Raw genomic sequence first — 25163 nt, forward strand, 5'->3', positions numbered from 1 at the left:
GTGGGTTTTTGGGCACCACTTACAAAAAGAGAGTCTGAGCATGGTTAAGTCAAGAAAAGCAACTTACTCTTGCTCTCTTATGTGTCAGCCACAACGGAAACACTTGTTTCACCCTGTGCAAGTGCTAAATAGCCATATAAAGGTGCTTCTAGCTGTGCTGCTTGTCGAGAGGATGTTACTGCCTTCACTGCAAAATCAGGCTGCTGGAAAATGCTGTTTAAAGTCCTCTGTAAAAAATACCTGGGGGGAAGGGAAGTAACCAGGGCAACTCAGCTACGGTCACACAGGATACAGTAAGATGTGCAACCGGTGGTTTGACACTTCCGCAGCTCAGCGGAAGTCCCGCAGACAAGTGGCAAGGAAGATTCTTGCTTGCTCTGAAACAGACTTCTGACTATAGATAGCACAAATCAGAGCATCTTTCTAGTCATCCCAACCCATACGAAGTGTAATTTCTATCAAAGGATAGCTCTCCTCCAGCAGACTGGAAAGAGAGCTTACAGCCAACAGCATAAATAAACTAACAGGTTAAGTAAACTACAACAGAAGTTGGAGTTCACATACACTTGCTCATGAGGTAAAAGAAGTTACGGCAATGTGAAAACTGCTGGTGAAAATGGTTCACAGTTGTAGGCTCCACCATTAGTGGCCCACAGTGATATCTCAGAGAAAGTGTTTTCCTCCTGTCTCCATTTAGAAAGCACAGAGGTAATGCATACATACATATGTACATACATACAACAGTGTAATTATCTGTTATATGAGGTAATAGGATTTTTTTAAATATTTATTCAGAAAGTTTCACATTTAGATATAAATATGTACTCACTTTTGTTTGCAAAATTATATCAACATACTTGGCAGACATCATGCTAGTCAATAATAAGTATTTTGACAGTGAAAAACAGGATACAGATATTTGTAACCTGTAATCAGATGCTCTCCTGTGGTTAAATGGGCTTACTGCAAACTGACAGTAAGAAATCCTTGTCTGATATCTTTCTTCTCAAATCACATCTTTCAAAAAAAGCAGCGAGGTTCCCGGCTGGCAAACAATAAAGAATGAATGTTTCTGGGTGAGCACCATACCCTTGCAGAGCACAACTCACCACATATACTCCACACATCCTAGCAAAATTACAAGAATGAAATGCAGCACCGTGAAGCAGGATGATGTTAACACAGTGCCTGCTTTTGGCAGGCATGAGGCTCACCTCTCCGGCGCTGTGGCTGCGCTGCCTGGTCAGGTGCTGCCTATGGACCAGCGCGCTCGTGGGCCTGCTGCTCTGCAAGGGCAGTCGCGGATCGATGAACGTGGTCGTTCGGGAATTGTGGTCAACGAAGAAGGCCTGGAGGAACAGAACCAGGAAAGAATTCAGAGTCAATACCCACCACTACCGAGCCACCCTCGAGCACGTGTCCAAGGTTTACATACATTCAGACTCCATGTTTCAGCCACTGATACGAGACTTTGGGAAATCTTTTCACATTACCATAGCTCACATTTCCTTTTGGCAGAATAGGGATAACATTTTTCCATCTCACTAGAGGAAAGCAGAATGAAAGTCGCTTTGAAATTTCATTTTGGGGCTTTACAAAAGGCTGGAAGAGGCTGCTAGAATGGATCCAGGCTTGTTGCAATTTTTGCTCCTGTTTAACAGGTTTGTTTAACTTGTGAGCAGGCAGTCGATATGCATTGCAAGCTCCTCTATTTATTATTCTACCTAGTCCAGGTTACATACGGTCTAGTTGGTACAACCTTCATTTTGACGAAATTTCCTCACTCCTTCCAAATCCCAACTAGAAAAAGTTTGATTTAATGTAGTCAACATCACATAGCGAAAGCATTCAGGAAAGAAAATATCAGGAAATAAAAATAATGATTCAACAGAGAGGAAGGAATACTTAGAGTTGCATTACGCCGTTCTTTGAGTCATTGCACCAGTTTGACATTGCATGTAGTGCTCTTTGGCTTTACAGTTACACTTACAGTTAAACAACTTCAGTACTAACTTAAAGACAATCAGGTCTTATTAAACATGAACGCTTGAAGGCCCAGCTAATAGCAGACTATTTTAAAGTAAAGCATACATTACTATTTTGAAGCTCCACTGAAGACAATCATTGGAGCTTCCTAGCTTTGGGCTACTCTGGACATTTGACAGCTGGGAATACACTGTAGCTCAGTCTGTTTTCAAAACCAAAAAATCTGTTCATAATTCCTATCTAGCTGTAATCCATAAATTCATGATGTTTAAAGAGACTGTTAAAATATGAATGGGGCCAAAGCTGCAGATAGCCCATTAAATGTGACAGCTAAATGTGTCTCTGAAAGGACAAGCAGCCGAGGGGCCTTTGCTACGTTCAGCCCCAGCCTTACGAGGGAAGACAGTCTCTGAGGGGACCAGAACTGTATGCAGCTGCACTGCTCTCCTTAGTATCTGCAGCTTATATTTAAAGGCAGATGAGAATTACTGTTCCTTGCGAGCAGGAGCAAGGACATCATGCTACAACAAACTCACAAAAGTTACGGAAATCCTTGTCTCAGCAGGCTCAGCAGCCACGGAGAGGAGATAGAATTACATGTTGTAGCATGGCTAATCTCTGCTCGCCTCTTTTCGGTCTATGTTTTGCTAAAGGCAGGTTCACTTTGGTTTGGTCTCATCATTTACTGATTCGTGTGCTAAATAAGCATTCCTGCTGGCCACAAGTGGGAAAAAGACAATTCAACATAATGAGAACGAATAATACTAAGCATAATTCAAAGTGAAGAAATCCCAGGGGGATTTATTCAGTGCTTCCTGTTGGTGATTAATGTTATAGTAGCATAATCATTATCAAAAACCACAGTAGAAATCCAGAGGTTTAGTTCTCTCTCTGGAGCACCTATTAAAACCAATTGAAACTACTACTGTATTCCTCAGGAGGAAACTGAGTCCTGAGGAAACGAACAGAAAAGGATGATTTAGAACAGAAAAGAGTAAGACAGGCAAATAACTGGGTTACTATAATTGCATACTTCTAATCTTGTTTATGATGAAAAAATGCAGTGCTTTCCAAAGTTAATAAATTCAAGAGAACAACCCTCAAGCACATTTTCTGGCCCTTCAGTTTAGAAATCTGTCTGTAATCTTCTCAGGCATCGAGATCATTATTTATGTGAACATTTGCAGCTAAGCATGCCAAGACTGATAAACGTAAGAACTGATAGGCTTAATGTGCCTAAAGTCTTAATTAGGACGTCTCACACAAGCTGATAGCCTTATCTCTTCCTCACATGCTCATCACGGTCTATTTTTATCCTTCCTATTTTCTGCAAAGAAATCATGTTCTAGATAGCAAAGTTACATAGCTCAAAGCTGCATTAAAATTCCATTCCCACTGTAAAAATAAGTGTCAGTTATTATCCTTTTATTTTAAAATATGTTCTTACAACTTCTACTGTGATCTGTAACTGTCTGCTTTACAAGTCAACATGGCTTGCAACTATTCAAGATTCACACTATTTAGTAAAACTTGCTACACACAATTTCTTTACTGTTAGCCAACACATAAGCAGAGTGGCCATTCCTAGAGTCCTAGCGCATCCATTTCACCTCAGAAGCTGATGAACATTGGATCTACTTAGCATGTGGATGGAGAACTCACCTGGTAGCTAGTAAAGAAAAAAAAAAAAAAAAGGCAAACATTGCATGCTCATAAATTCCACTCTGAAGGCTGAAGAAGGAGAAAAAAAAAAAAGCTCTAAGGAAAATCTTGACAGCTAAACAGGAAGCTCAGTAATAAGCAGACAAAATTCTATAGAAAATACTTTAATAACTTTCCATCTCAATTCTCTTCCAGATACACAGGCAAAACTCCAAAGAACTTCACAGAAGTGCCTAGATTTATAGAAGAGAGAATTCTTCCTTTCAAAAGAAGCTTTAAGCATCCAGGGGAATCAAAGCAACTTATTTCACAATAAAAAGGCTAAGGGCTTCATATCGAGTTTTCTTGCAATGTTTATATTCACCTACCAGTCTCTTTCCCCTTTCAATTAAGGCTCTACTGGCACAGATGAGAAATTCCAGTCTTTGGTGAGCAAAGGAAGGAGCAGGGGCCGTGTACCTTTTGTATGTGGAGAACTCTGTGCACTCGTGCTCTCATCAAGAGCAACCAACTCAAGTCTGGCATTGCAATATTCAAGAGCAAACACCAAGCAAAGAGCTGCACATTGGTTCCAGTTACCTTGCCCTGGTGGTCGTGTTTCATTTCCCAGCCTCGCGGCAGCTCCAGCTGCTTGTTGGCAAACATGTTGAGGAAGGCCACCAAATCACGGTTGTGCTGGTAGCGCTCGAAGTGGTGGGTGTCCCGCCGGACTTTGGTGATCATGTGCTTCAAACACGTGTTACTTGTAAACATGCGGTAGGCACTCTGAAAAACCCACAACAAAAACAATTCATTGGGTAAGACAAAATATTACATGAAAAAACACGAGTCCAGCAGTTCCATCCATGTCTGCCTGATGAATAGACAGTAATTTCAATCCACTCTGAGAAGACTGCTTTCAGGAAACTGGGAGAGACCTATATGACCACTGCAATAAAAAGAGATGCTCTGAATTTGGAAAGTGTTGAATTTTAGCCAGAAGTAGTTCAAGTCAGTGGGGCTGCCCACAGGTTTAAAATGTTGCATATGTTTTATGGATATCCTGATCTGGGGCACTGATCAGTAGGTAAGTAGACAGTCTTGTGAAAAATGAGAAAATAAGCACTTTCTGAGTAAATTCCTCCCATTATACTTTATGCTTTCAGACCTAATTTACATCAAAAAGAATCATCCATTCATGTTACTACAAAAGGTGTTTTTTCTATTTTTTTTTAAAAGACCTAATTATCTATAAAGCCTTAAAAAGCCTTTCAACTACACCACAGAAGTAACAAAAAAAAATGTCCTCATACTGAGGACTTGAGATGAGCATATAGGAACTCCCATTACCAAATCACCTCTCAATGTTGGAAACGTCGTTTCACATTCCATTCACCACACTCCTCACACGGGAACTGCAAGGCGCCTCAGAGCATTGAAATTGCTTAAAAAGTAGAAAATTGTACAGCTATTCTCTAAATTGTGGAGTAAGGAGTCAAATGCAGCCATGGAGCACTGCAAAAAAGCTGCCTAGCTTTTTGCTGGCACATACACGTGTTCCGAACTCATCAAAAAACGTGCATAAATGTTGTTTCCACTCAGTGATTTCTCAAAAGAAAAAGACTCAAAACCAAAAAAACACCCAAAGTCTATAATTGCATGTCTACTTGTAGCCTATCTAATAAAATTTAAAAAAGAGAGTGCAGAGGAATAGGGAAGACTTTAAACAGAAGGGGAAAGCAACCCCCTGAAGAACAAAACGAACAAGAACAAACTCACAGACAACCAAAAACCAGGTCTTTGCTTCAGGATCAGCAATAGAGCCCTGACAGGAAGGGGGACATTGGGCCCTCCTGGGGCCTGTGCTACTCCCTCTGTGCCCTTCGCTCTCCTCCCTGGTCTCACCTACTTCTACACCACTTCAGGTATTAAATATAAAGCTGTACAAGGCCCACAAGAATTATTCAAAAATGCACAAGCATATGTATGTATTAAAACTAAGCCACCAGTGACCAGTAGATAAAAAAAAAAGAATTATTAACAAGTGTGCTTGCACATAACATATTACTCATTTCACTACCGCTTTTTATACTGTGAACCCTGTTGTGCAGAGAAAAATGGATGCTGGAACAAGTAACTGTAGGAAGGAAGATTGAAGAAAAAGGAAAACAGAAAAGAATGAATATTACAATGTATTTTTATTCAATGATCTCTAATGTATTTAGATAGAAACAGGCAAAATTGAGGGCACAGATCATCTCAGGAGCAGCAAAGCGACTTTAAAAAGATTCCCCAATTTTTCCCTGCAGCGGATGGTTAAAAAACCCATTCCTTCGAGAAACAAAACAGTTTAGTGACATAAGAAAGAGGAGTTAAAAATAAAAGCTGAAGAAGCTGTAACATCAGCTGTATCTCTGATATCCCAATTTCAAGGAATGGTGATGAGCACTGAATTCATCCAGCCTCCCTAGGTACTACCAAACATCTTAGTATCAAACAGAGGAATATCTTTGTATATAAGACATCCACATTTAGAAATGCACACACATATGTAAGAAAGTCTTTCACACGTGCACACTGTACTCACGGGGTTAGAATGCAGCACTGTGAAGAACTCTGGGCTGATCAGGAATTTCACAGGGGGAGACTGGAGCAATAACGTAAGTCTGGACCTGGAGGTAGAGTGAGGCAGCACGTTCTCTCTCCGAAAATCTAGTGAAAAAATTAATGACAAAAATGTCCAGTAACAGTCATCAACCAAAGACACTGCAATATCAGACTTGATAAATATTCTCCACGAGTGTACTGGAAATCATTCTAACATAGCACTGAAGTTCCTGAAAATAGCAGAATCCATGTGTTTAGCAACATTTATTCATTGCTTTTGGACTTCAAAGATTAAAAAAGGAATTAATTCCTTGGGGTACCAAACACATCTGGGCATAGCACATGAGAAGGTACCTGGGGCAACTCTGTCCTTGCTGTACAGAGATAACAGTATTCTAAATGCTGACTAATATAGACACATTGCACACTTAGAAGTGTTTTATTCCTTGTTTTAAGAAAGGCAAATCTCTGCTAGCAACACAGCCCTGATCCCAATACAATATGTAACCAGCTTACACAAATAAGAAAAGGGTTGCCAGGGAGTACCTCTCCAGTTCAGCTTTCACTAAATGTTTCGTTCCTCTCATAGCAACTGTGAGGGGCACTGATTTTTCAACACTATCAGGAACTGAAACTATATTATGAATGTAGTGTTAAACACTGCAGTGTTAAAACTCTCCCCGGACTATGAAAATCCACAGGATATATGGATGTATCTGTTAAAGTAAATGAAAATTGGTAAATTCAGACTAGCTCTGCAGTGATTTTACTCCAAAACACAGGCCACCTTCTACGCTTCACATGCTCTGCATTTTATGTATTACCTTATTGCATCAACTTGAGTCTCACTATTAAATGCCAAATGAGTATTAATTATGTAGAACACAGCAATGTGGAAAGAAGAGTGAAATGTTAAATACAGATTGGTAAAAATGCAGGATGGGGGAAATAAGTAGGCTTCTCAATTTGGTTTATGAGAGTCTGATTCAGGTGGACTTATCGATTAGGGTTTAGTCTGAATTTGCAAAAGGAGAAGGCTAAGTAGAAATGAGGAATAAAGAGGCCACCTAAGGCTAAATCGCAAGTCCTTCAGTGACTCAGGACAGTGGCATTGCAGGGGTAGGAGAGAACCTCCCTAGGAAGGAGGGTTATAACAGGAGATCAAGAGAACCTGGAGAAAATGTCGAAGTACAGAACGAGACTCAACTATGCAAAGGACTAAATGCATAACACATTATCTTTCTAAATGTATTAGTAAGCTGGTAGTGGGATGACGACCAATGAAAGAACTGATTAGAGAAAAGCAGTAATAAGCCTGAACTCATTAAATAAAGAGTATATATGTGTGTATATATATATATTTACTCCTTAAATCAGAGATTTTCAAACACTTTGGGCCTCACAAAATACACTCTAGAATACCAGAGTGAATGAAACTAGACAAAACCACCCCAGAGAAATCTGCAGTTGCTTCTGAGATATGAAAGGAATAAATATTACATCTATCTCTAAGAACAGGAAAAAGAAAGATGAAAGAAACTAAAAGACAAATCAGCTTATCTTCTGTTCCCAAAAAGACACATAAACTATGAGAATTATCAAATTATTTAATGCACTTAGAAGATAGAAAGATAAAACAACACAAAAATAACTGGGTTTTCTGAACAATAAATTATAGCAGACTAATGTAATCCTCTCTTCCTGTGGGGAGTGGTCAGTAGGCCATACCTCCTGGTATCGGCTAGGCCTTCAAATGCTGTTTTATCTGATATTCTTGTAATCGCTTTGGGGGAGAATATTATCTAACTAGATGACACTACCCAGAGAAAGGTATGCAGCAGCTGGTGAGACTGTCCTGAGGGGCAGGTACGAGTTATTCTGTCAAACACAAACGGTCTCATCCAATCTCTGTATTTGCTGTATCAACGACTGGATAAAGATGACAAAATGTGCAGATGATGCCAACTAGCAGAAGCCGCAGCACTTGCAGGGTAGGATTAAGATTCAAAACCATAATAACAAACTAGAAAAGTGCCAAGATATAATGACAGCGTGCATGCAGGTAAGGATAATCAACTGCACAAGCTGAAAAATAGCATCCTGGAACTGTAAAAAAAAAAAGATCTGAACCGGATTTTAATGGATCAAAGGCTGCATATCTGTGCTTAGCATCAAACCATCAGGAAAAATAGTAGGCATGTGTAAGGAAGTGTTGTATACAAGATACATGCAGTAAAATTCCCAGTCTCCTCAAGGCAATACAGTTGTAGCTTTACTTAGTTTTCTGAAATATCCTTCAGGCACTGTGGACCAAATGAACACCATCCTGGGTAGACTAACAAAACACTCAAAGGTCTAAAAATTAATGCATGAGGAAAACCAGGAAGTCATAGATTTAAGAAAACCTTTTAAGAGAAAAGATAGTAGATTGACTAACGGGGTCAACCTACTATCAGGCAAGCAGTGCCTCAGATTTTCAGGAACTGAAAGCAGGTTCTGCCTTACATCACTCTTACTGGGTCACTCACAAGTTGAGTGCTCCTTCTTTTTTTTATTTTTATTTTTCACCTGCGTTCGAATGGTGAAAATCCGTCTCTTCTCCAGCTCCATCCATGGCGTTTGTGTGCTCTTCAGGCCTGTCATTAGTCATTGTTCTTCGGATACTCTGGTACCTAGGGACAGAAAACTAGACTTATATATATATATATATATGTATATGTATATATATTGTACCTATGATTCAATTGTGGCTCCAGGGGACTCTAATAATGAAGCCAGGCTTATCTATCTTTTCTCTCATACAGGTTCATATACACTCATCCCCCAATTTCGGTATTAATAGCCTTTTGTGCTCTGAATTTCTGACAACCGTTAGCAGTTTTTGTTAGCCGCAGTGCTGCTGAGCACAGGTGGCAGAGGAACGCTTTAAAAGCCCACGTGCCAGCTAAAAAGGACAGACAAGGACAGCAAGCACGGCCAGCTGCAGCAGCAACTGGGCCCCAGCCCCGTCTGGGTCACGCGCCGGGGAGCACCGCTTTGGAGCCACACAGTCCGCAAGCAGCAAACCTCACCGGCGATTCAGCTGTTCCATCTGCTGGATGGAATTTGACCTCTGGAGAATCTGCGGGGCCGGGGGGGCTGTGGGCCGCTGCCACGTCGTGGTCCTGTTCACGTGGTCCACATAAAAAATCCGCCCGTGGCTGTCGATCCGAGCCTCCCAGTCTGAAGAGAGCAACAAAATACTGTGAACTGCGGCCGGGTTGGCGCTTATTTATTCAGGTTTTGAGCTCTGCTTCTTTTTGCAACTGAATCTACTACTCTTGATTTCTCTTTCTCTGCTACAGGATGATTTGAGCACAGAACTTTCTCACTGAAGGGTTAAGAAACACTGTTTTTCCCTGATTTTATCCCATAAATTAAATCCCCCATCATAGGGAGTTTCTATGGAGTTCCTATCTAATAGCATACAGAAATAAATAGAAATGATCCCCCACTAAGTAGTGATTGTCCCAGAAAAAAACAATTCAGGAGACTCAGTTTTATTCTCTTGCCCTGAATTATGCCAAGAGGCTTATCCCAACACAAAAGGCCAGGGGCTAAATACCAGAAATCTTGCAAAGCTTTACATTTGCCCCTCATTTTCTCAGCTAACAGTAGTAAGAGTAATAACAAAACAGATCCCAGTGCTCCTCTTGGATGCTGCATGCACCTACTTTAAAGGTAAGCAAATCTGTCCAAGAAGATGGACAATTTTAATGTTCAAGCCCTTTCAAACCTTAAAAGACCACTGGCTAGCAAGCAAGTCTATGCAATTCCTGCTCCTCAAAGAAAAAGCCTGTAAGAATATCTACCAATTTACTAGTGTCTAGAGCACTATTAGTGCATGTGAAAGCTGTGCAGGAAAGGCATTTTGATGTCTTCTTTTTCCAAACCTGAAAACGTGCCCCACCCTGGCTTTGAAGTATACTGTCCACTAAAAATCATAATTCAGAATAAAGAAAATTACAACAGTGCAAAGGTTATGGTTTGGTTACTGTATCAGTTCTTCAAATTATAACATATTTCAATGTTATTCCGAACAAAATCATCTCATTTTCATCCCAATAAAAGCAAACATTTCAGTGTTCCAGCATTCTCTGAAAATTGTTTCCATTTTTCCTCCTAAAGAAAAAGTAAATACTGAAATAGATATTCCTGTGCAAAGCACCCATTTTCAAAAAGCACCTTCTGCTGAAATCAAAAAAGCATCATCTTCTGGAGAGTTAAAAATATTGATTTGGAACATTTAACCAGTGCTAATAATAAGCCAGCAGTATTCTGGGCAGCAGGCACCATTTCTATGATGTGATCTTGACACAGGAAAAAAAAAAAAAAAAGAAAAAAAAAAAAGATTTTTTGCCTTCATTTAACATCAAATACAAAAATTTACAGACTTGAGCAATCTCCACTAAAGTTGAGCACCTGCATCACTGCTGCGATGGACAAGGATTACCTTCTGTTAGTCAAATCATCATTAGTCAGATGTGTTAGAAAACCTCATTTTCAAAAGCTTGAAAGTTATGAAATGCAAAATTGTTATTGGTCAAGATTGTTTAGTCAAGCCTCTATGATCTGTTGATTTTGTCCTAGGAATGAAGGTAGGAATGCATGTAGCAATCAGACCACAAAGTTGCATGTTGCAGCTAGACATACTAGATGAATATTCTAATTCTTCCTCATTTCTTAACTCGCAAAATTGAAAAGAAAAAAAAGGAAAAAGCAAAATGGAAAGAAATAAGCCTATCTTTCTCTTTTCTCTTTCAGATTCTGATGAAACAACAAATACAATATGCAGCCTAGATTATGAAGAAATAACTTTATAAAGTCTATAACTTTGCTCTATTGGTTTCAGGTAGTTATTAGAGTGCACAGTTTGCTTCTGAAACCAAAAGGCCAGTCCACGGACAAACCGTTGCCCTACTAAAGCTATCTGAATGCATTTCTATTTACCACCCTTTATTACTGAACATTTCCCAAAATATTCTGCCTTTTTCGGTATGAAAGGCGATTAAAATACAAACAAAGTATATTTCCCCAGGCACAATCTTACAAAAAGCAATATTAGTTTGCTGAGGTGGTAGTTGATTAACTTTGAGATCTGTGGACAGGTCTGATTTGTTATATACACTTATTATTATGAAAACAAACGTAAATAAAATCTTCTCATCGCCCTGGCATTTCAATACATATTTATATCTGCGCTCTGATATCAGGCTCCTTACAATTACCTTCTTTAATTACAAATTAAACACAAGCCCGTTCCACACAGTGAAACTCAAATACCTCACTTTTAAACTCGATATCTGAATTCCTGACTCCTTTAAAATATCACTCATTCTGGTTCATTCTGCTAATGATCACAGCCTTCAAAACTATTATTTGTTTCTAATGCAATAATGCACATGAAATTAGGAATGGCATATGCTAGACTAATGGAACATAATAATGGACCTGCTTGGGAAATTTTAACTATAATGTTTTGCTATTGGTTGAACAGCTTTTTATTCTTTTATTCTTTCTTTCTTTTTCTTCTTTTTTTCCCTTTTTTTGTCCTTTCTTCAAGTATCTAATACCGATTAAAGCATTGTTGACTGCTTCAGGTTTATCTCAGGGCATCTGTCCAACATCTGGGAATGACACATTTTTCATAGGTTTCAGATAAATGGGAAATGACAATCTCTCAGCCAAACTAGGAGCAGCCAACAATTGCTCAATACCCAGGTTTATTTTATACTCGAAAGGTTTTGACTCTCAGAAGAAAAAGGCAAGCAAGAGACCGCTTTCATCTCAAAGGAGACTGAAAGACATCACACATTTCTTTACAAGTCATCACCAAACATGAAGCGTATTCACAGCTTTCAGAGTGCCTCATACAACCTCACTGCCTTACCCTTGGGTCCTGCATGCTGAAAAGACAGCATCATTTCATCCTACTTCTCCACAGATTTCATTTAACAAGTCTGTATACATTAGGTATGATCATCGTAACACATTTTTTTGTGCAGACAGAGCACAGTGCCTTTTACAAAATAAGCCAACACTTAATCATCGTTTCTCAGTTGAAGCTTCTCAGTTGCTCACTCTCAGTTCATTCTCAGTTCTCATGTTAAAAATAACAACAATAATAATGATGATGATGAGATCTAAGCAGGCTACCCCCCAAAGAAAGCATGAAGAGCCTCACTTGGTGGCAGAGCCTCGTCCACTCTCTGGTAGCGGCTAACATCCTGACGTACTGAAGGCAGCGACCTCAGGGGCTGATGGCCATTGGCTTGAGCACCTAGAATCAAAACGCCATAAATCACTTTTCAATCAACACGGGGAAGCCCCCAGAGTTCTAACGTGAGTAAGAGGTGTCAAGGCTTCTGTATCGCATTTTAGGATACTCCTAATACTCATCTGGCTTTTCAGGGAAAAGCCATTTATGTGTAGGGCAAACGTTTTCTCAGCATGCCCTGGGGGTGTCACCCAGCACGGCCCGCTGGGACTGCGGCGGCGCCTCAGCGCGGAGCTGCGGCCCAGCAAGGCCCGGGGCTCCGGCTGGGCACCGAAACCCGCAGGCCCGAACGGCACCGACCCTCCTTGCGGCACCCGCGCGGAGCCGCCAAGCGGGATGCGCACTGACACCTACTCAACCGTCCCCTCAATGCCTAGAAAACCCTGTAACGGAATATACTGACAGTTATTTAGTAAGGTATACCAACATTACTCTAAGGTAAGACCTGTTTGGGAAGGAAAGAAGTAAAAACACGTAATCCTCCTCCCCCACAAAAACTATAACCATAGGGAAGAAAACAATGTTTCTCAAACTAAGCTAGTAAGCATTTTCACTAGAAAAGAAATTGTTTACTTTGCTTCATAAAACATGCACCATGTAGGCAGATAGTAGAGATATGTTACACCTCCAGATATAACAACAGGCAGTAAGATCTGCCCAGTATTTCTATGACTTAAGCAGGCACAGCATTTTATTTCATTCCTTTTTTTTTTTTTTTTTCTTTTCTAAACAGAACATGGACCATTGTTCCCTAAGATATCTGGTGCAATTTAGTACTCTCAGACTTGAAAGAAATAATTTGCTCTTTGGGAATATTTATTTAATTTCAATAAAATATTATGGCAGAGATTATTTATTATAAGCGTATCCAGAACAAAATGAGCTTCAAAGACAGGGAAGCGCTCCCAATTTCAGACATATTATCAACAGGATGCATCCAACAATCCTACGTGATTGCACCCACCTGATGACATGCACTTCAGTCCCTGAAGAAAGGGAGTGGATGAATCCATGCTTGGGAAAGATCTATTGTGGACACCCTTCTATTTCCAATGAACTGAGCAACACTCTAAATTCTCTGTTTTACAACGGGTGAATTTTTTATATGGTTAACACGAGTAACGTGCTCCCCTCCCCATACGGTTCCAGTTGCACTATGATATGCATTAGATAAGGAGCTGGAAAAATAAGCCAATCGGTCTGAAGTGCAACCAAAATCTGAGTTTTAATTATCCTTATGTTTGTTTGCCAAAACATACACATATTTTCTTCAGGTCAAAAACAATTCAAAGAAAACAGGAACGTTTTTCTATTTCCACACTTTGTTTTTCCCTTGTTTTTTCTTTGATGAACCAACAGGGTAATACTCCAGAATTATTCACCCTTACCATTACTCTCTCAAAGTTATTCCTAATTTTGAAGTAAGCATTGCTTGGATATTTTGGTTTCCCTTCATTTTAAAATCCCTCAGAGCCTCCTGAACAAAGTAACCCTCATGTGCCAAAAAAAAAAAAAAAAACTTGAGAGATACTGAAAATTGAGAGATTAAGGTTTTTATTTTCAGTTGTTCATTTTTAAAATAATTTTCAATGGCTGCAGAAAGGACAAGGCACTTCAGAAAGTGCCTCCTGCAGCTATTACCTCCAGTAGCTCCTTCCAGCTCTGCTGTAGCACCCTCACAAGCTGCTTGGGCTCCTTCAGTTTCTTCATCTTGAGACTGGCTACTGGCAGCTGCCGCCTGCAGGCTACTCCTCCGTTGCCAAATTTCTTCTGCTTCCTCTTGGTCTTGTAATTCAGCTGCTTCAGCCTCCTGCACCTCCTCCTGAGGGACCTGTACTGCAGGTAAAGAGCCAGAAGCATTTGCAGCGGCCTGTGTTTCAGCAACAGCCTCAGTTCTGGCCACATCAGTGCCACAAGCGCCCTCTTCCTCTTCCTGAGAAGTAAAGGCTGGGGTCTCCGGAAACCTGGCGCTTTCAAAAGAAGCGCACCGTGTTTCAACGGAGGAGCGCTGCACCGTGGCACCTTCATTGCAAGAGCTGTCTGCCCCTTCCACATCACTCTCCCCTTCTGGCCTGGTACTAGCCTCACTCACACTTTCCGTGCGAGCAGGGTCGCTCTGCTCAGTTTCTGATGACACCTGGGAAGGTTCAGACCCTTGGTCGATGGATTCAGTTTCACTAGCACCTCTTCTGCTCCCAGCAGCAGCATCGGCAGCTCCCGAGTCCACGCTGCCAGGAGGCTGCTCTGCCTCCTGAGCGGCACATAACTCCCTGCCACTCTGTTCTGCTGGTGTTTCGCTTCGAGAGTCTTGCAGGCTTTCATCTCCTGCCACCTGGGATGAAGGAAGCTCTTGGAGAGTCTCTTGCTGGTCATCAGCTGATTGCAAAGGAGCTTCAGAGGCTGAAGCATTTTCATTCTCTGCAGGCCCTTGCATTATCTGATCTGATGAGTAACTCGAACCATTTCTTTCAGCATTTCTTGTAGCACCATTAAGCATTACTAAACCACCCTCATCGTCCAAGGAGGACGGAAAGCCCAGGTCTTGGTGTAGCTCATGCTCTTCTTCATCCGAGTCAATGTGAAGCATAGCATTAAGTCTTGTGTCAGTAGGGAAGCTACTCCTCAGTTTTGGGGAGGCCCCAAGGGGACGCTCACCGCAGGCAGATGTCCCAGGTCTGGGATGATTATTGTGTTCTATTGCATCCAGATAGTCATTCAGAGAGTCCTGGCGACCTCTGGTAGGTGATGATCTTGAAGCAGTAGAGGTTAACTCATCCTGGTCTGTTTCCAGGGTAGCACTAGTCCTTAAAGGGTGTTTGGGAATTGCTTCTCCGGAAGATTCCTCAAGGACTGGCCCATTGGAACATACTGTGGATGTATCGTGATGTCCTGCTGGCATGTCCTCGTCATCAGAGGGGCTCCCCAAGTCCCCATTGACAGAGTTCACTCCCAGCAAAGTGCCCACTGTTTCTGGTGAAGCATCTGCAGAGCAACAGAGAACGACTGAACTTGAACACGACATAGTTACAGACAACTGATTGCATTTTCTTTGCATCACAGGCATGGTACAAAAATACTCATCTTTCAAGATGTCTGCTTACAATTAAATCAATGCAGGCATCTGCAACAATGACAGAATTTTCTCTGTATAAATCTATAGTATCTTGTAGGATAAAGGAAATTCATGGTTGTGAAGCACCATCCTGCTTTCAAATGGCACAGCACTGTCCAGCATCCTGCAAAACTGTGTAAAGTCAACTCCTCAATCAAAGAGTCATTCTTTATAGTATATCTCATTTGAGCAACGAGATAATAATTTCCCACATGGGAATTAAACAGGTACAGATTTGAAAAACCCAGCTGTAAGTGTCTGTACTTCTGCACAAGAAATTTAAGAATGGAACCATATATTCTTCTAACCGTGACAGATATTCTCAGTTTTGAGCAGGACAGAGTCCTGTAAAGGGAAAAAAACACTGTGATCTGCATATATGCTAGGAGAGGAGGAGAACGCGAGTGGAATCTCACTTGCAACTCTTTATCTCAGCTGTAGGTAGCCACTGTATGTGCCACAGTGACCAGAAACAACAAATTAGACTATCTACTGTGTCTCATAAAACTGAATAATAAACACATCCATTTAAAATATAACTATAATAAAATAGAAGAACAATAGGGGAAGATATCAATATTTCAGCAATAACATCTCCAAAGAGTTATCTGAAATATCCCCGATTTGACTCCTGCTAGAAAAAATCTGTAACAGAGACACTCTACACAAATGGGAATCACTTGTCATACTAAAACCTAGGAGGAGAACTACCACAGAAATTCCATCCTATCCGAAGATCCAGATCACTGACAAACTCGCACCTTCATGGACAGACGATGTGATTTCCACTTTGAACTGGAGGTAGCCACTGACATGATCAGCTGGGAGCCTTCTGCCAAGATTATAGCTGAGAATCTGGTCTCTGCAAAAACAAAGATATTAGTCTTTACAGTTTCAACTGCTTTATTTTTACTTTTCCAGCACATATAGACACTCTTATCAGATAGAATCAACATGCACTGATTTCTGCATTCTTAAGACCAGTCTCATATCCTGGCTTATATGGAGACAAATTTTAGCAATGCCCTAAAATACCCGAAGTGAAGAGACAAAACAGCCTTACACACTACTTTTTATCATTTTCAAATAGGGATTGTGCCCCAGAAACTGTCGTATAACCCTAAACTTGCCCCTAATTCCAAAAGAAACCAAACTGTAAGGGAACTTCTACCTCCTCAATCCCCAAATGAAAACGTTTTTATTTTGTAATTAACAAAACCCTTGCATTTTTGAAAACATTCTGCCCCCTTGTGGCTTTTTACTCTATACAAAACTCCTAGCCTTTTTTTTTTTTTTCATCTGCCTAAACACATTCCTGTGTTTTTTAATGCTTGAATTTAACTTCAAATACATGCTTACAATTTGCTGCAAATAAATTTACACTGGTATAAACGTTTCTCTTCTGCTGGGAGCACTCTGATTGCAGTATGAGTGACATACACTAAAATGCATTCTTCTAAGCAAAGTTCTGCAAGGTAAATATGCAAACAGGCTGCAGCAGTTCGCATCCAAACATCAGCTTTAGGCAAAAAAAAAGCCCGAAGTGGGCAATGTGAGGTAAAGCAGCCTCCTCGGGATGCTCCATGGGCCACAGTGCACCAGATCACGGCGGATCTGTGTCACCGATGCATGTCTCTGTACCCCAGTGACAATTCTTCAGCCAGCCTTGGGGTGTCCTCAGAGGACTGTCATTTGAGAGGCACACAGGGCTCTCTGACACTGTCGTTACTCTCAGCCCGCCAGGAGTAGAGCAGTCTCTGAAACGCCTGCTCTGGGTGCAGTTCATTCTCATACTTGTGCCGGATATGCACCAAAAAAACCCCAAAAAACACACCCTAAATAATAGGCATAAATTGCAGATAGAAGTAAAAACATCTGCAAGACTTATTTAAAGTCTGTTCCAACAGCAGCATGGCAAAAGCTAACTGAATACTTACCCAGGTTCCACCTACATACTTATTGCACATCTGTTTCTTTCCTACAAAAAATCTGGTTTATCAAATATGCTTAACTGAGGTGTAGAGAAGAAAGTAGAAAATTTCTTCCAGCATTTTCGTTTAGGAAAAAAGTAAAAGAAAAAGAAAAGAACTGGATGCATATGGATGAACACGGCGAACAAGGTAAGGGATTCCTGGACTTCACACCACCAGGAATCCCAGGGCAGAAGAACATTTGGGAATTTAGCATGGAAATGACCACCCTGACCCAGATTTTGAAAGAAAATCTTTGTCACCATGCTGTTCCTAGCATGTAGCAGTGGGCAGATTTATTAGAGAAAGCTCCTTGTGTCAACTTAGAGCAATTTGTTGAAACTCAGAGATGAAACATTTCTTAGCAAAGTTAGATTGTAAGTGTGTACATCTGAACTGCACTTGCAGACCATTACAAAGTACCCGGGCAGCTCTTCATTTTCTTAAAACAAATTCAGTATCAGAAGACACAATCACGATTTTAAGATTACTCTTAATATTTTATTCTGTTTTTTTTTATTCTGATTTTACTTACCAGGGTAACCACCACTTTGTAAACTTAAAGCTGAAACCTGTTTTCAAACTGAATTTGCTTTGCTCTATTTATGCAACTTGTTATTTTGATGGGAATACCTTCGAAAACAGAGGCAGTTGTTTATATCCTGCTTTTTGTACAAAAGCATGATGATACTGCCATGCTCTTAAACTCTCCAGGAAGAAAACATTCTTCCACTGTTCCAGGTGGGTCTCATTCCCACCTGCAGTTAATAGACACACATTAACTTTGGTGGCTGTTGAGTTAAGCCCTATACAAAACAGAGCTGAACAATCTGGTTCCTCCTGTCATCTTCTGAGGAATTATTTTTTCTACCTGATGTGTCAAATCTAGCATGTAAAGGTCAAAAGATTCTGGCAAAAATAACACACTGTACTATACTGCCTTTTGTTAAAGATAAAAATCAAAAAAAAAAGAAAAATAGTAGTGCCATATCGCCAACATCCTGAAAAACAACCAGGCACAGCCTCGCAGTTCTGCCTGCTTAGCTCAAGGGATATTAAAAGTCTGCTTATTAAGCTGACAACTAAAAATGCTTTGAGTGTAAAAGAAGTGAGACAATAAAATCTGCTTGTTCTAAAAAACTTGCACACAACTGTACAGAGCTGTGCTAAACAGTGCCTTGCTTCTTGACTAGTTAGCCACAGATTAAAAAAAAAGCTCTGAAAAGAAACTGAGAAACCAATTACACACGCACGCATATGCAAACATGGGTACATTCACCACAGGCTAAGAAACACAAATGTTTTCCAGCCAGGCAATAAGGCTACATATTCTCAGTAAGGATATTTCCTACATCTCCTCCTAATGGGATGAGGTTGCTCTGCGCCAGGAGCTCAGCTGCTGAGTGAACCATGAGGGAGAGTTAGCATTAAAAAATATGAATTTACCCAATGGCATGTCTCTCCAATAGCCTCTGAACTGGTATGGTTAACTTCCCGAGAAAGCGCTTGATGATAGGACGACTCTTGGCAAATTTGTCTTTAACCTCAATTTCCAGGACATCTGTTAGAAGTGCAACAAAAGAATATTTCTGGAAGGAAAGAACATATTTGACACCATATCAATACACCTTTTTTCAGAAAGTATGAACATAATTACTACCAGTTTGCAGCAAACTCCAAAAGCAGAGACTGATGAGTACAGCACTTTTTATGATGGAGAATAATGTCAGCATCATTTAGTAAGAGCTGTATTTCCACACGTGCAATCAGCCTCTCTGAAAACCCCTGCCTTTACTGTTCCTCAAACGCGCATGCTCAGGAGAAAACCTCCCCGCAGCAACACACTTTGGTCCATGCCAAAAAAAAGGAAGGAGAAGGAGAAGGAATCCTCACCGTACACCTTCGGGGAACAGTAGCGGGGTCAGTGCAGGGTAAAGGAGGAAAGAGCCTCTGTCCAGGTGGTGCTTCAGGAACTCCCCTTCTATCATCACACTGCCATGGCGTTAATTTATTTTTGACTGAAGGTGGCCAAAAGATTCAAAACTAGATCTACGGGCGGATCTGAGTGTGAGTGCATGCACATGCCATGCTGACAAACTCCCACAGGAGTGTAGCTCTAGAAAAAAGATCTTTTTTTTTTCTCTAGATTGTTTCAAACAAACAAAAAGGGTATGGGTAAAACCTACTCGGAAAAGCCTAGGCTGTCCTCTACTTTTAAGATCTCTGGACAAATCACACCTTCAGTACCATGGCTAACAGGCGCCTAAGCTGGATACCTGAGGCTGTATCAGAGCCTGTGATTGTGTTTGCATGTAACAGAGTCAAAACAAGGAACAACCCTTCAGCTCCTCTATAGATCTACTTAATATATTCAGAAACAACAATTAAACTGGGTTAGGAATAAAATTTCTTTCCCATGCAGCATAAATGGCAGAGTGGCACTGCTGTGATAAACACAAAATTTCTCGCTCTCTGTTTGCTATAAAATTGCCTATCACTGTGCAGAGGAGAGTAGACACAAAAAAAAAGATCAATTCTGCACCACTAGGCCAGCATATGTAAAGGAAGCATAAGCTGGTACTGTCAGAGCATTGCTACAGGGAAGATCCAGCAGTTAAAGCAAGATGATGCAACGCATGCTCCAGTATTACCACTTTTGCAATAAGCTGCAAAACAGGGGAGTGAAAGAAAAGGATGGGAGAAAATGCGAGTAGATTTTCCTACAGCGTATTAGATGGAGAGACAGACAAAAAGAATCTGAATTGATTTAGAAACTAAAACCCTCAAACTCTACAGTCTTTCAGATCCACAGTCATTCTCGGAAACAAGCACTCAAGAAGCAGTGCAAACGCTGGCCCTGCCCCGTCCTGCTTTGGTGCTTGTTTGATTTGCTTCCAGCCTGGAAATATTCTCCAGACCAACTCACTGGTCCTCAAAGACTATGGACTCCCGGAGGGAGGAGGGCTTATGCCAACGCCGTTCCCACAGGAGCACTCCTCTTCCAAGCCAAGGCTTTGCTCACGTGTTGAAGGCAGCCGTGGGACTGCACCGCTGCAGGTCCCCCGAGACCCGCACGGCTTCACAGCTCACCCCGGCCAAGCACAAGTGGAAAAGCAGCTTCCACTGCTCTGCCTTTTTTCCTGTAATTCCTTCCATTTCTACACGCCGAAGAGCATCCCGTGCCTGACAAAACAGAACCCCATCCACCTGCTATGTGCAATAAGAGCATCATTTCTGAACGAACAGTGGTTGCAATCACAGAGTACAAATGCTCTCTTACTGCACCTTTGCTTAAAGCGGCTGCTCACAGCATACAATCCACTTTAATTAATTTATTCTCGCAATTGCAAGGAGTCCACAGGGTTGCTGAATGAATCCAACTCTTGTGAGCGGAGAAGGGAATGAAAACCTCACAGCGGTGTAGCATAAACACGTAGCTTAAACATGCAGATGATAGCTGCTAGCATCCAGCATGGGGGTTTCCAGAATTACTCTAATTTGTGTGTCATTTTAAGTCACTAGCTAGAAAATAGGCTCAAAACCTTGAGAGAGCCAGGACCAAAGCATAAAGAGAAAATATAAGCCTTGTACACTGCATCAGTTGGCAGAGAGCTCTTAAAAGGCATACATTACCTCTCTGTGCCAAATAGGATTAGTTGTGTTACTGATGATAGTCGACCTTCTTTCCTGACCGTGATGAGCGAATGTGGGAAACGTACTCTTCTTGCCCGGCTGAATGGACATCTTTAGATAGGGATCAGGGTTGAAGAACATGCCTTTTTTAAGTCCAACTGCCCTAATATCTTTAAAGCGAAAAAAAGGAAGGTAAAAAAAAGAACACAGTAATCAAACTAGTTCATGAACCGGCATATTCCTAAAATATTAAGCACAAAATCAATTTACCATAAAGCGCTAAGTAAACCAACTTAACATTAGTCATACAGGAACTCATAACTAGGCAGATAGTTAAGGCAGGAAGACAAGTCCTTTCCCAAGGGCCTATACAGAGGAAAAGCAGCAACGACCTCAGTTACATTCTGGCCTCAGTCACACGCAACATAAAACACGGCAGGAACTTTTAACTTACGCAGAGCTTTTTCTCAGTACCTGAGATATTTCCAATCTTAAAAAAAAAAAAATAGCACCTGCACAGTAGGAATGCAGGGAAACAGAGAGTAGCTCCCTTGGAAAACATCAAGTCCATGCACGGGGCGCTCCCTCACCAGCTGTGAACTAAAGCCCTTCAGAAGCTGCTTTGCCAGGAGAGAGCACAGAGCTGCTGCTGACATAGGCAGCCCTGCCTGTCCAGAGTCCAGCTCCACTCACCAGCTGGGAAAGGCAAGACAGCCACCGAAACACCAACACTCCCTAGCAATGAAAAGGCACTGCGTACTCCTGGTTTGAAATCATATCTACATGCCTTCATATTGCATGAGTCTGTACCAGCACAGACCACAAACCTGCAACATCTCCAGGGACGAAGCAGATGACTTTGCAATTACATTAAAACTCTTATTTCACACTGATTTGCTAATATGGTAATATACTGTACAATGTTACTGATGATGTCTGACATATGCTGCCATGATTTATAAAAAGCACCTGGTCGGGAAGGTTCTGCCAGCTGGCTCACTTAAGTGATTCCTCATTCATTTTAGAGACTGCAGTGAAACATCCATCTTTCGCCATTAGTCGAGTTTCAATTTGACATGTGTTTTCCAATGTGTTTTCTTACAATGGTCTTAACAAAGACTTGGAAGGACACACGTTTCCAAGAACCTTCTTCAAATTGCACAAAAGGAAGGAAAACCAGGAATGGTTTTGAACATTCCTGCTCTAGAGCTAATGAAAACAAGTGAGGTTGGTTGGCTGTACTGCTGCTTCGCAGTAGGGACAGCTTCGCTGCCCCTGTTACCAGTACATATGTATATTTTTAAATTACCATTTGCAGTGCTGCTTTTTTACTGCTTCCTTCAAAGGCTTGGGATGAACTTGCAGTTTATCCCCGAGCTAAGTTTTCCACTCTTCAATCTGAGAGGGACTTTTCCCTTGGGCAAATTGAAAAATTTCTCATGCCAAGATCCGCCAAATCCCTTTCTTTAATTCCTAGAGATTTGCAATTCTAGCCTGTTTCCAGCAAAAAGAAATTCTCCCCCAATAATGACGTCTTTCAAGTCACTAGAGTAAGCTCTCTCTCCTAGAGAGGTTAATAGAGATATGCATTATTTAACACATCTTTCCTCTTTTTGTAAAAATAATTCGCAAAAGCTAGATTAGAATTGCTTTTTACCTGAAAGGGTAAAGCTGACTAACTTCCGAGAGTGCTGGGCTCCAGAAGCACCTTCATCCATGCCTTCTACTCCCATCTGAAGAGAAGAAAAAATGAAGCAAAAGTTTTCCCAGAAGTCTTCATCTGTTTTTATGCATGTTTGACAAGGATTATGCAATTGTAAAGCAGTACGCAAGGGAAGTCCTGCCTATTACCCAGAGGAAAAGTTACAGCATCAGTTTCTAGGAAAACATCTATTTGCTATTTATGCCATGTGGTGTTAACATGCCAGTCCGTGGAATCACCAGAGCAGAGTGTATACGGGCTATAATACGGGAAGAAATGACTGATCGAAAAAAAAAAAAAGTATTTTCTTCTGGGTTTTGATGTTTCAAAATGGATCAATGGTGTAAACTGGTAATAGATACCCACATATGTGCTAGCTGGGATTCTTAGGGTAACTTCTGTTGATTTTCACAAAGAGATAGTTTGCAGCAAACAGATTGAGCAAAGAAATCACAGCTACACTAACAGAAGTTTTCACATCTGTGAACACATTTCTTTTGAATTTCAGTTATCTACGAATGTTCCCCAAAAGCTATGCTCATATTGCAGAGATTTTGAGAGTTTGTCTTCTACTTTTCCAAACAAAGGATTTCTGCATTACTTCCCCCAAGAAACCTTCTCATGTATTCATATGTCCTATTACTTTATACACAAGTAGAGTTCTTATGATGAACAGAAAAAATTGTTTTTCAAGAGAAAGATGTTAATCCAGCTAAGAAATCCAAGAAATCTAAGCAAAAGCCATAAAAATAAGTTGAATAAAAATTTTGTACCTATATGTGTCAATCAAGTATGAAAAGCAATACTTAACATCAGGACAGTTGTTTAAAGATGAATTGGAAGTTATGGGAAGTTATGATAAATTATGATAAATTATTGGGGGAGACTTGACAGCCAGACTGGAAACTATTAAGAAAACCACCTTGCACTAACCGAAAATGCAGCCATACGTTTTTATAGAGCTTTAAGCAATTTAATGCCATTAACTTTCATATACCTCCCATGATTAGCAAGCATACTGGAAGAACAAAACCAAATCAGCACATGTACCAGGGCCAAAATCAAGAACTGATACTGCAGGATTTCGTTCTTGACAAAACTCTCCCATGCAGCACAACACGCGGCCACACAAATGCAGGGCTGGACGTGGACGCTGGCCGTCCCGGGGGCCGGGCAGGGGCCGCGGGGACGCGCTGTGACGGGAAGTGACGCTGCGACATTCCAGCCCGTTTCCTCGCCGCGCTGCTCGGGCCGTGATTCACCATCGCTTTCAAGGTAAAGCATTTGTCACTGCAGTGTCCCAAATGCCACTGTTTTCCCACCGGGCACGACATCCCTACTGCAATGACTTTGTATGGAGCCCTAGGCAGCACCAGCTGGCAGGAAATCCGAGGGGGCCTCGGAAACACGCTGGGTTCCTTGCAGCTCAGCTTCCCTGATCCAAGCACGGGCTCCGGGGATGCAGCAAGGGGCTAATCCCCGCGTACACCCCACGCACAGGGTCAGAGGAACAGGGTGCTCTCTCTGGCTTATTCTAACATGTACTAGTTTCTCATTAAAAAAATTACATAGCAAGAAAAGCATCTTCCTCGTTCTCTACGTGTTTTTCTGTTACGTCACTGATTCGGTGACTCAACATCCATTACTTCCTATGTTCTACAGAAAGATACGACTGCCCACGATTCAGTTGTAATACAATGGTTTATAACTCTCTTCTCTAGCAGCTTCACAATAGAAGAGTCCCCCACAAAGCTGACACTCCTTCAGACTTACCACTGTCACCATTCACCATATCTGGTTTTCCAGTTCCACTGCGACCCAAACAATAACTTCGATTTTTCTCTCCCAATTTCCAAATCTGATCCCACCATAAATACTGAGAATTTTGAACTACGAACACTAGCTCACCTGGGAAACTGTGCTTGTCCTGATTGCTAGAGCAGGCCTGCTTTTTCCACTAGAATGGTGTGTAAATGAACACTTCAGAGGGTCAACTGCTTACCCAAAATGCACGACAGACTGGAATAGTTGTTGTGATTTGGCACTCGACAAATGGCTAGCCACGTGAGACCAAAATTCAGAAAGATCCAAGTAGGCAGATAATTTGTAACAGACTGAAAAAAAGCATGGATCCATGCCTTGACTCTTTCACACCTACCAAAATTTCTGTAATTTCTGTAATAAGGGACATCACCA

The 25163-nt window shown here is 41.2% G+C and overlaps 1 protein-coding gene across 1 annotated transcript in view; it reads right to left on the reverse strand.

Moving 5' to 3' along the window:
- HECW2 (HECT, C2 and WW domain containing E3 ubiquitin protein ligase 2) overlaps positions 1–25163 on the reverse strand; it is an 82128-nt gene that overhangs the window by 25785 nt on the left and 31180 nt on the right. Inside the window, exons 4-14 of the mRNA XM_010219794.2 lie at positions 22923–22998; positions 21266–21435; positions 19079–19221; positions 16424–16524; positions 14192–15532; positions 12458–12553; positions 9306–9456; positions 8803–8906; positions 6215–6339; positions 4228–4413; positions 1215–1349 (exon numbers count right to left, since the gene is read on the reverse strand). Coding sequence (XP_010218096.2) covers positions 1215–1349; positions 4228–4413; positions 6215–6339; positions 8803–8906; positions 9306–9456; positions 12458–12553; positions 14192–15532; positions 16424–16524; positions 19079–19221; positions 21266–21435; positions 22923–22998 — 2628 coding nt within the window. The remainder of the gene's footprint in view (positions 1–1214; positions 1350–4227; positions 4414–6214; positions 6340–8802; positions 8907–9305; positions 9457–12457; positions 12554–14191; positions 15533–16423; positions 16525–19078; positions 19222–21265; positions 21436–22922; positions 22999–25163) is intronic.

This window comes from Tinamus guttatus, unplaced genomic scaffold (assembly GCF_059628265.1).
Source record: "Tinamus guttatus ecotype Peru unplaced genomic scaffold, ASM5962826v1 Tinamus_guttatus_pri_ptg000197l, whole genome shotgun sequence".
Classification (NCBI taxonomy): Eukaryota; Metazoa; Chordata; class Aves; order Tinamiformes; family Tinamidae; genus Tinamus; species Tinamus guttatus.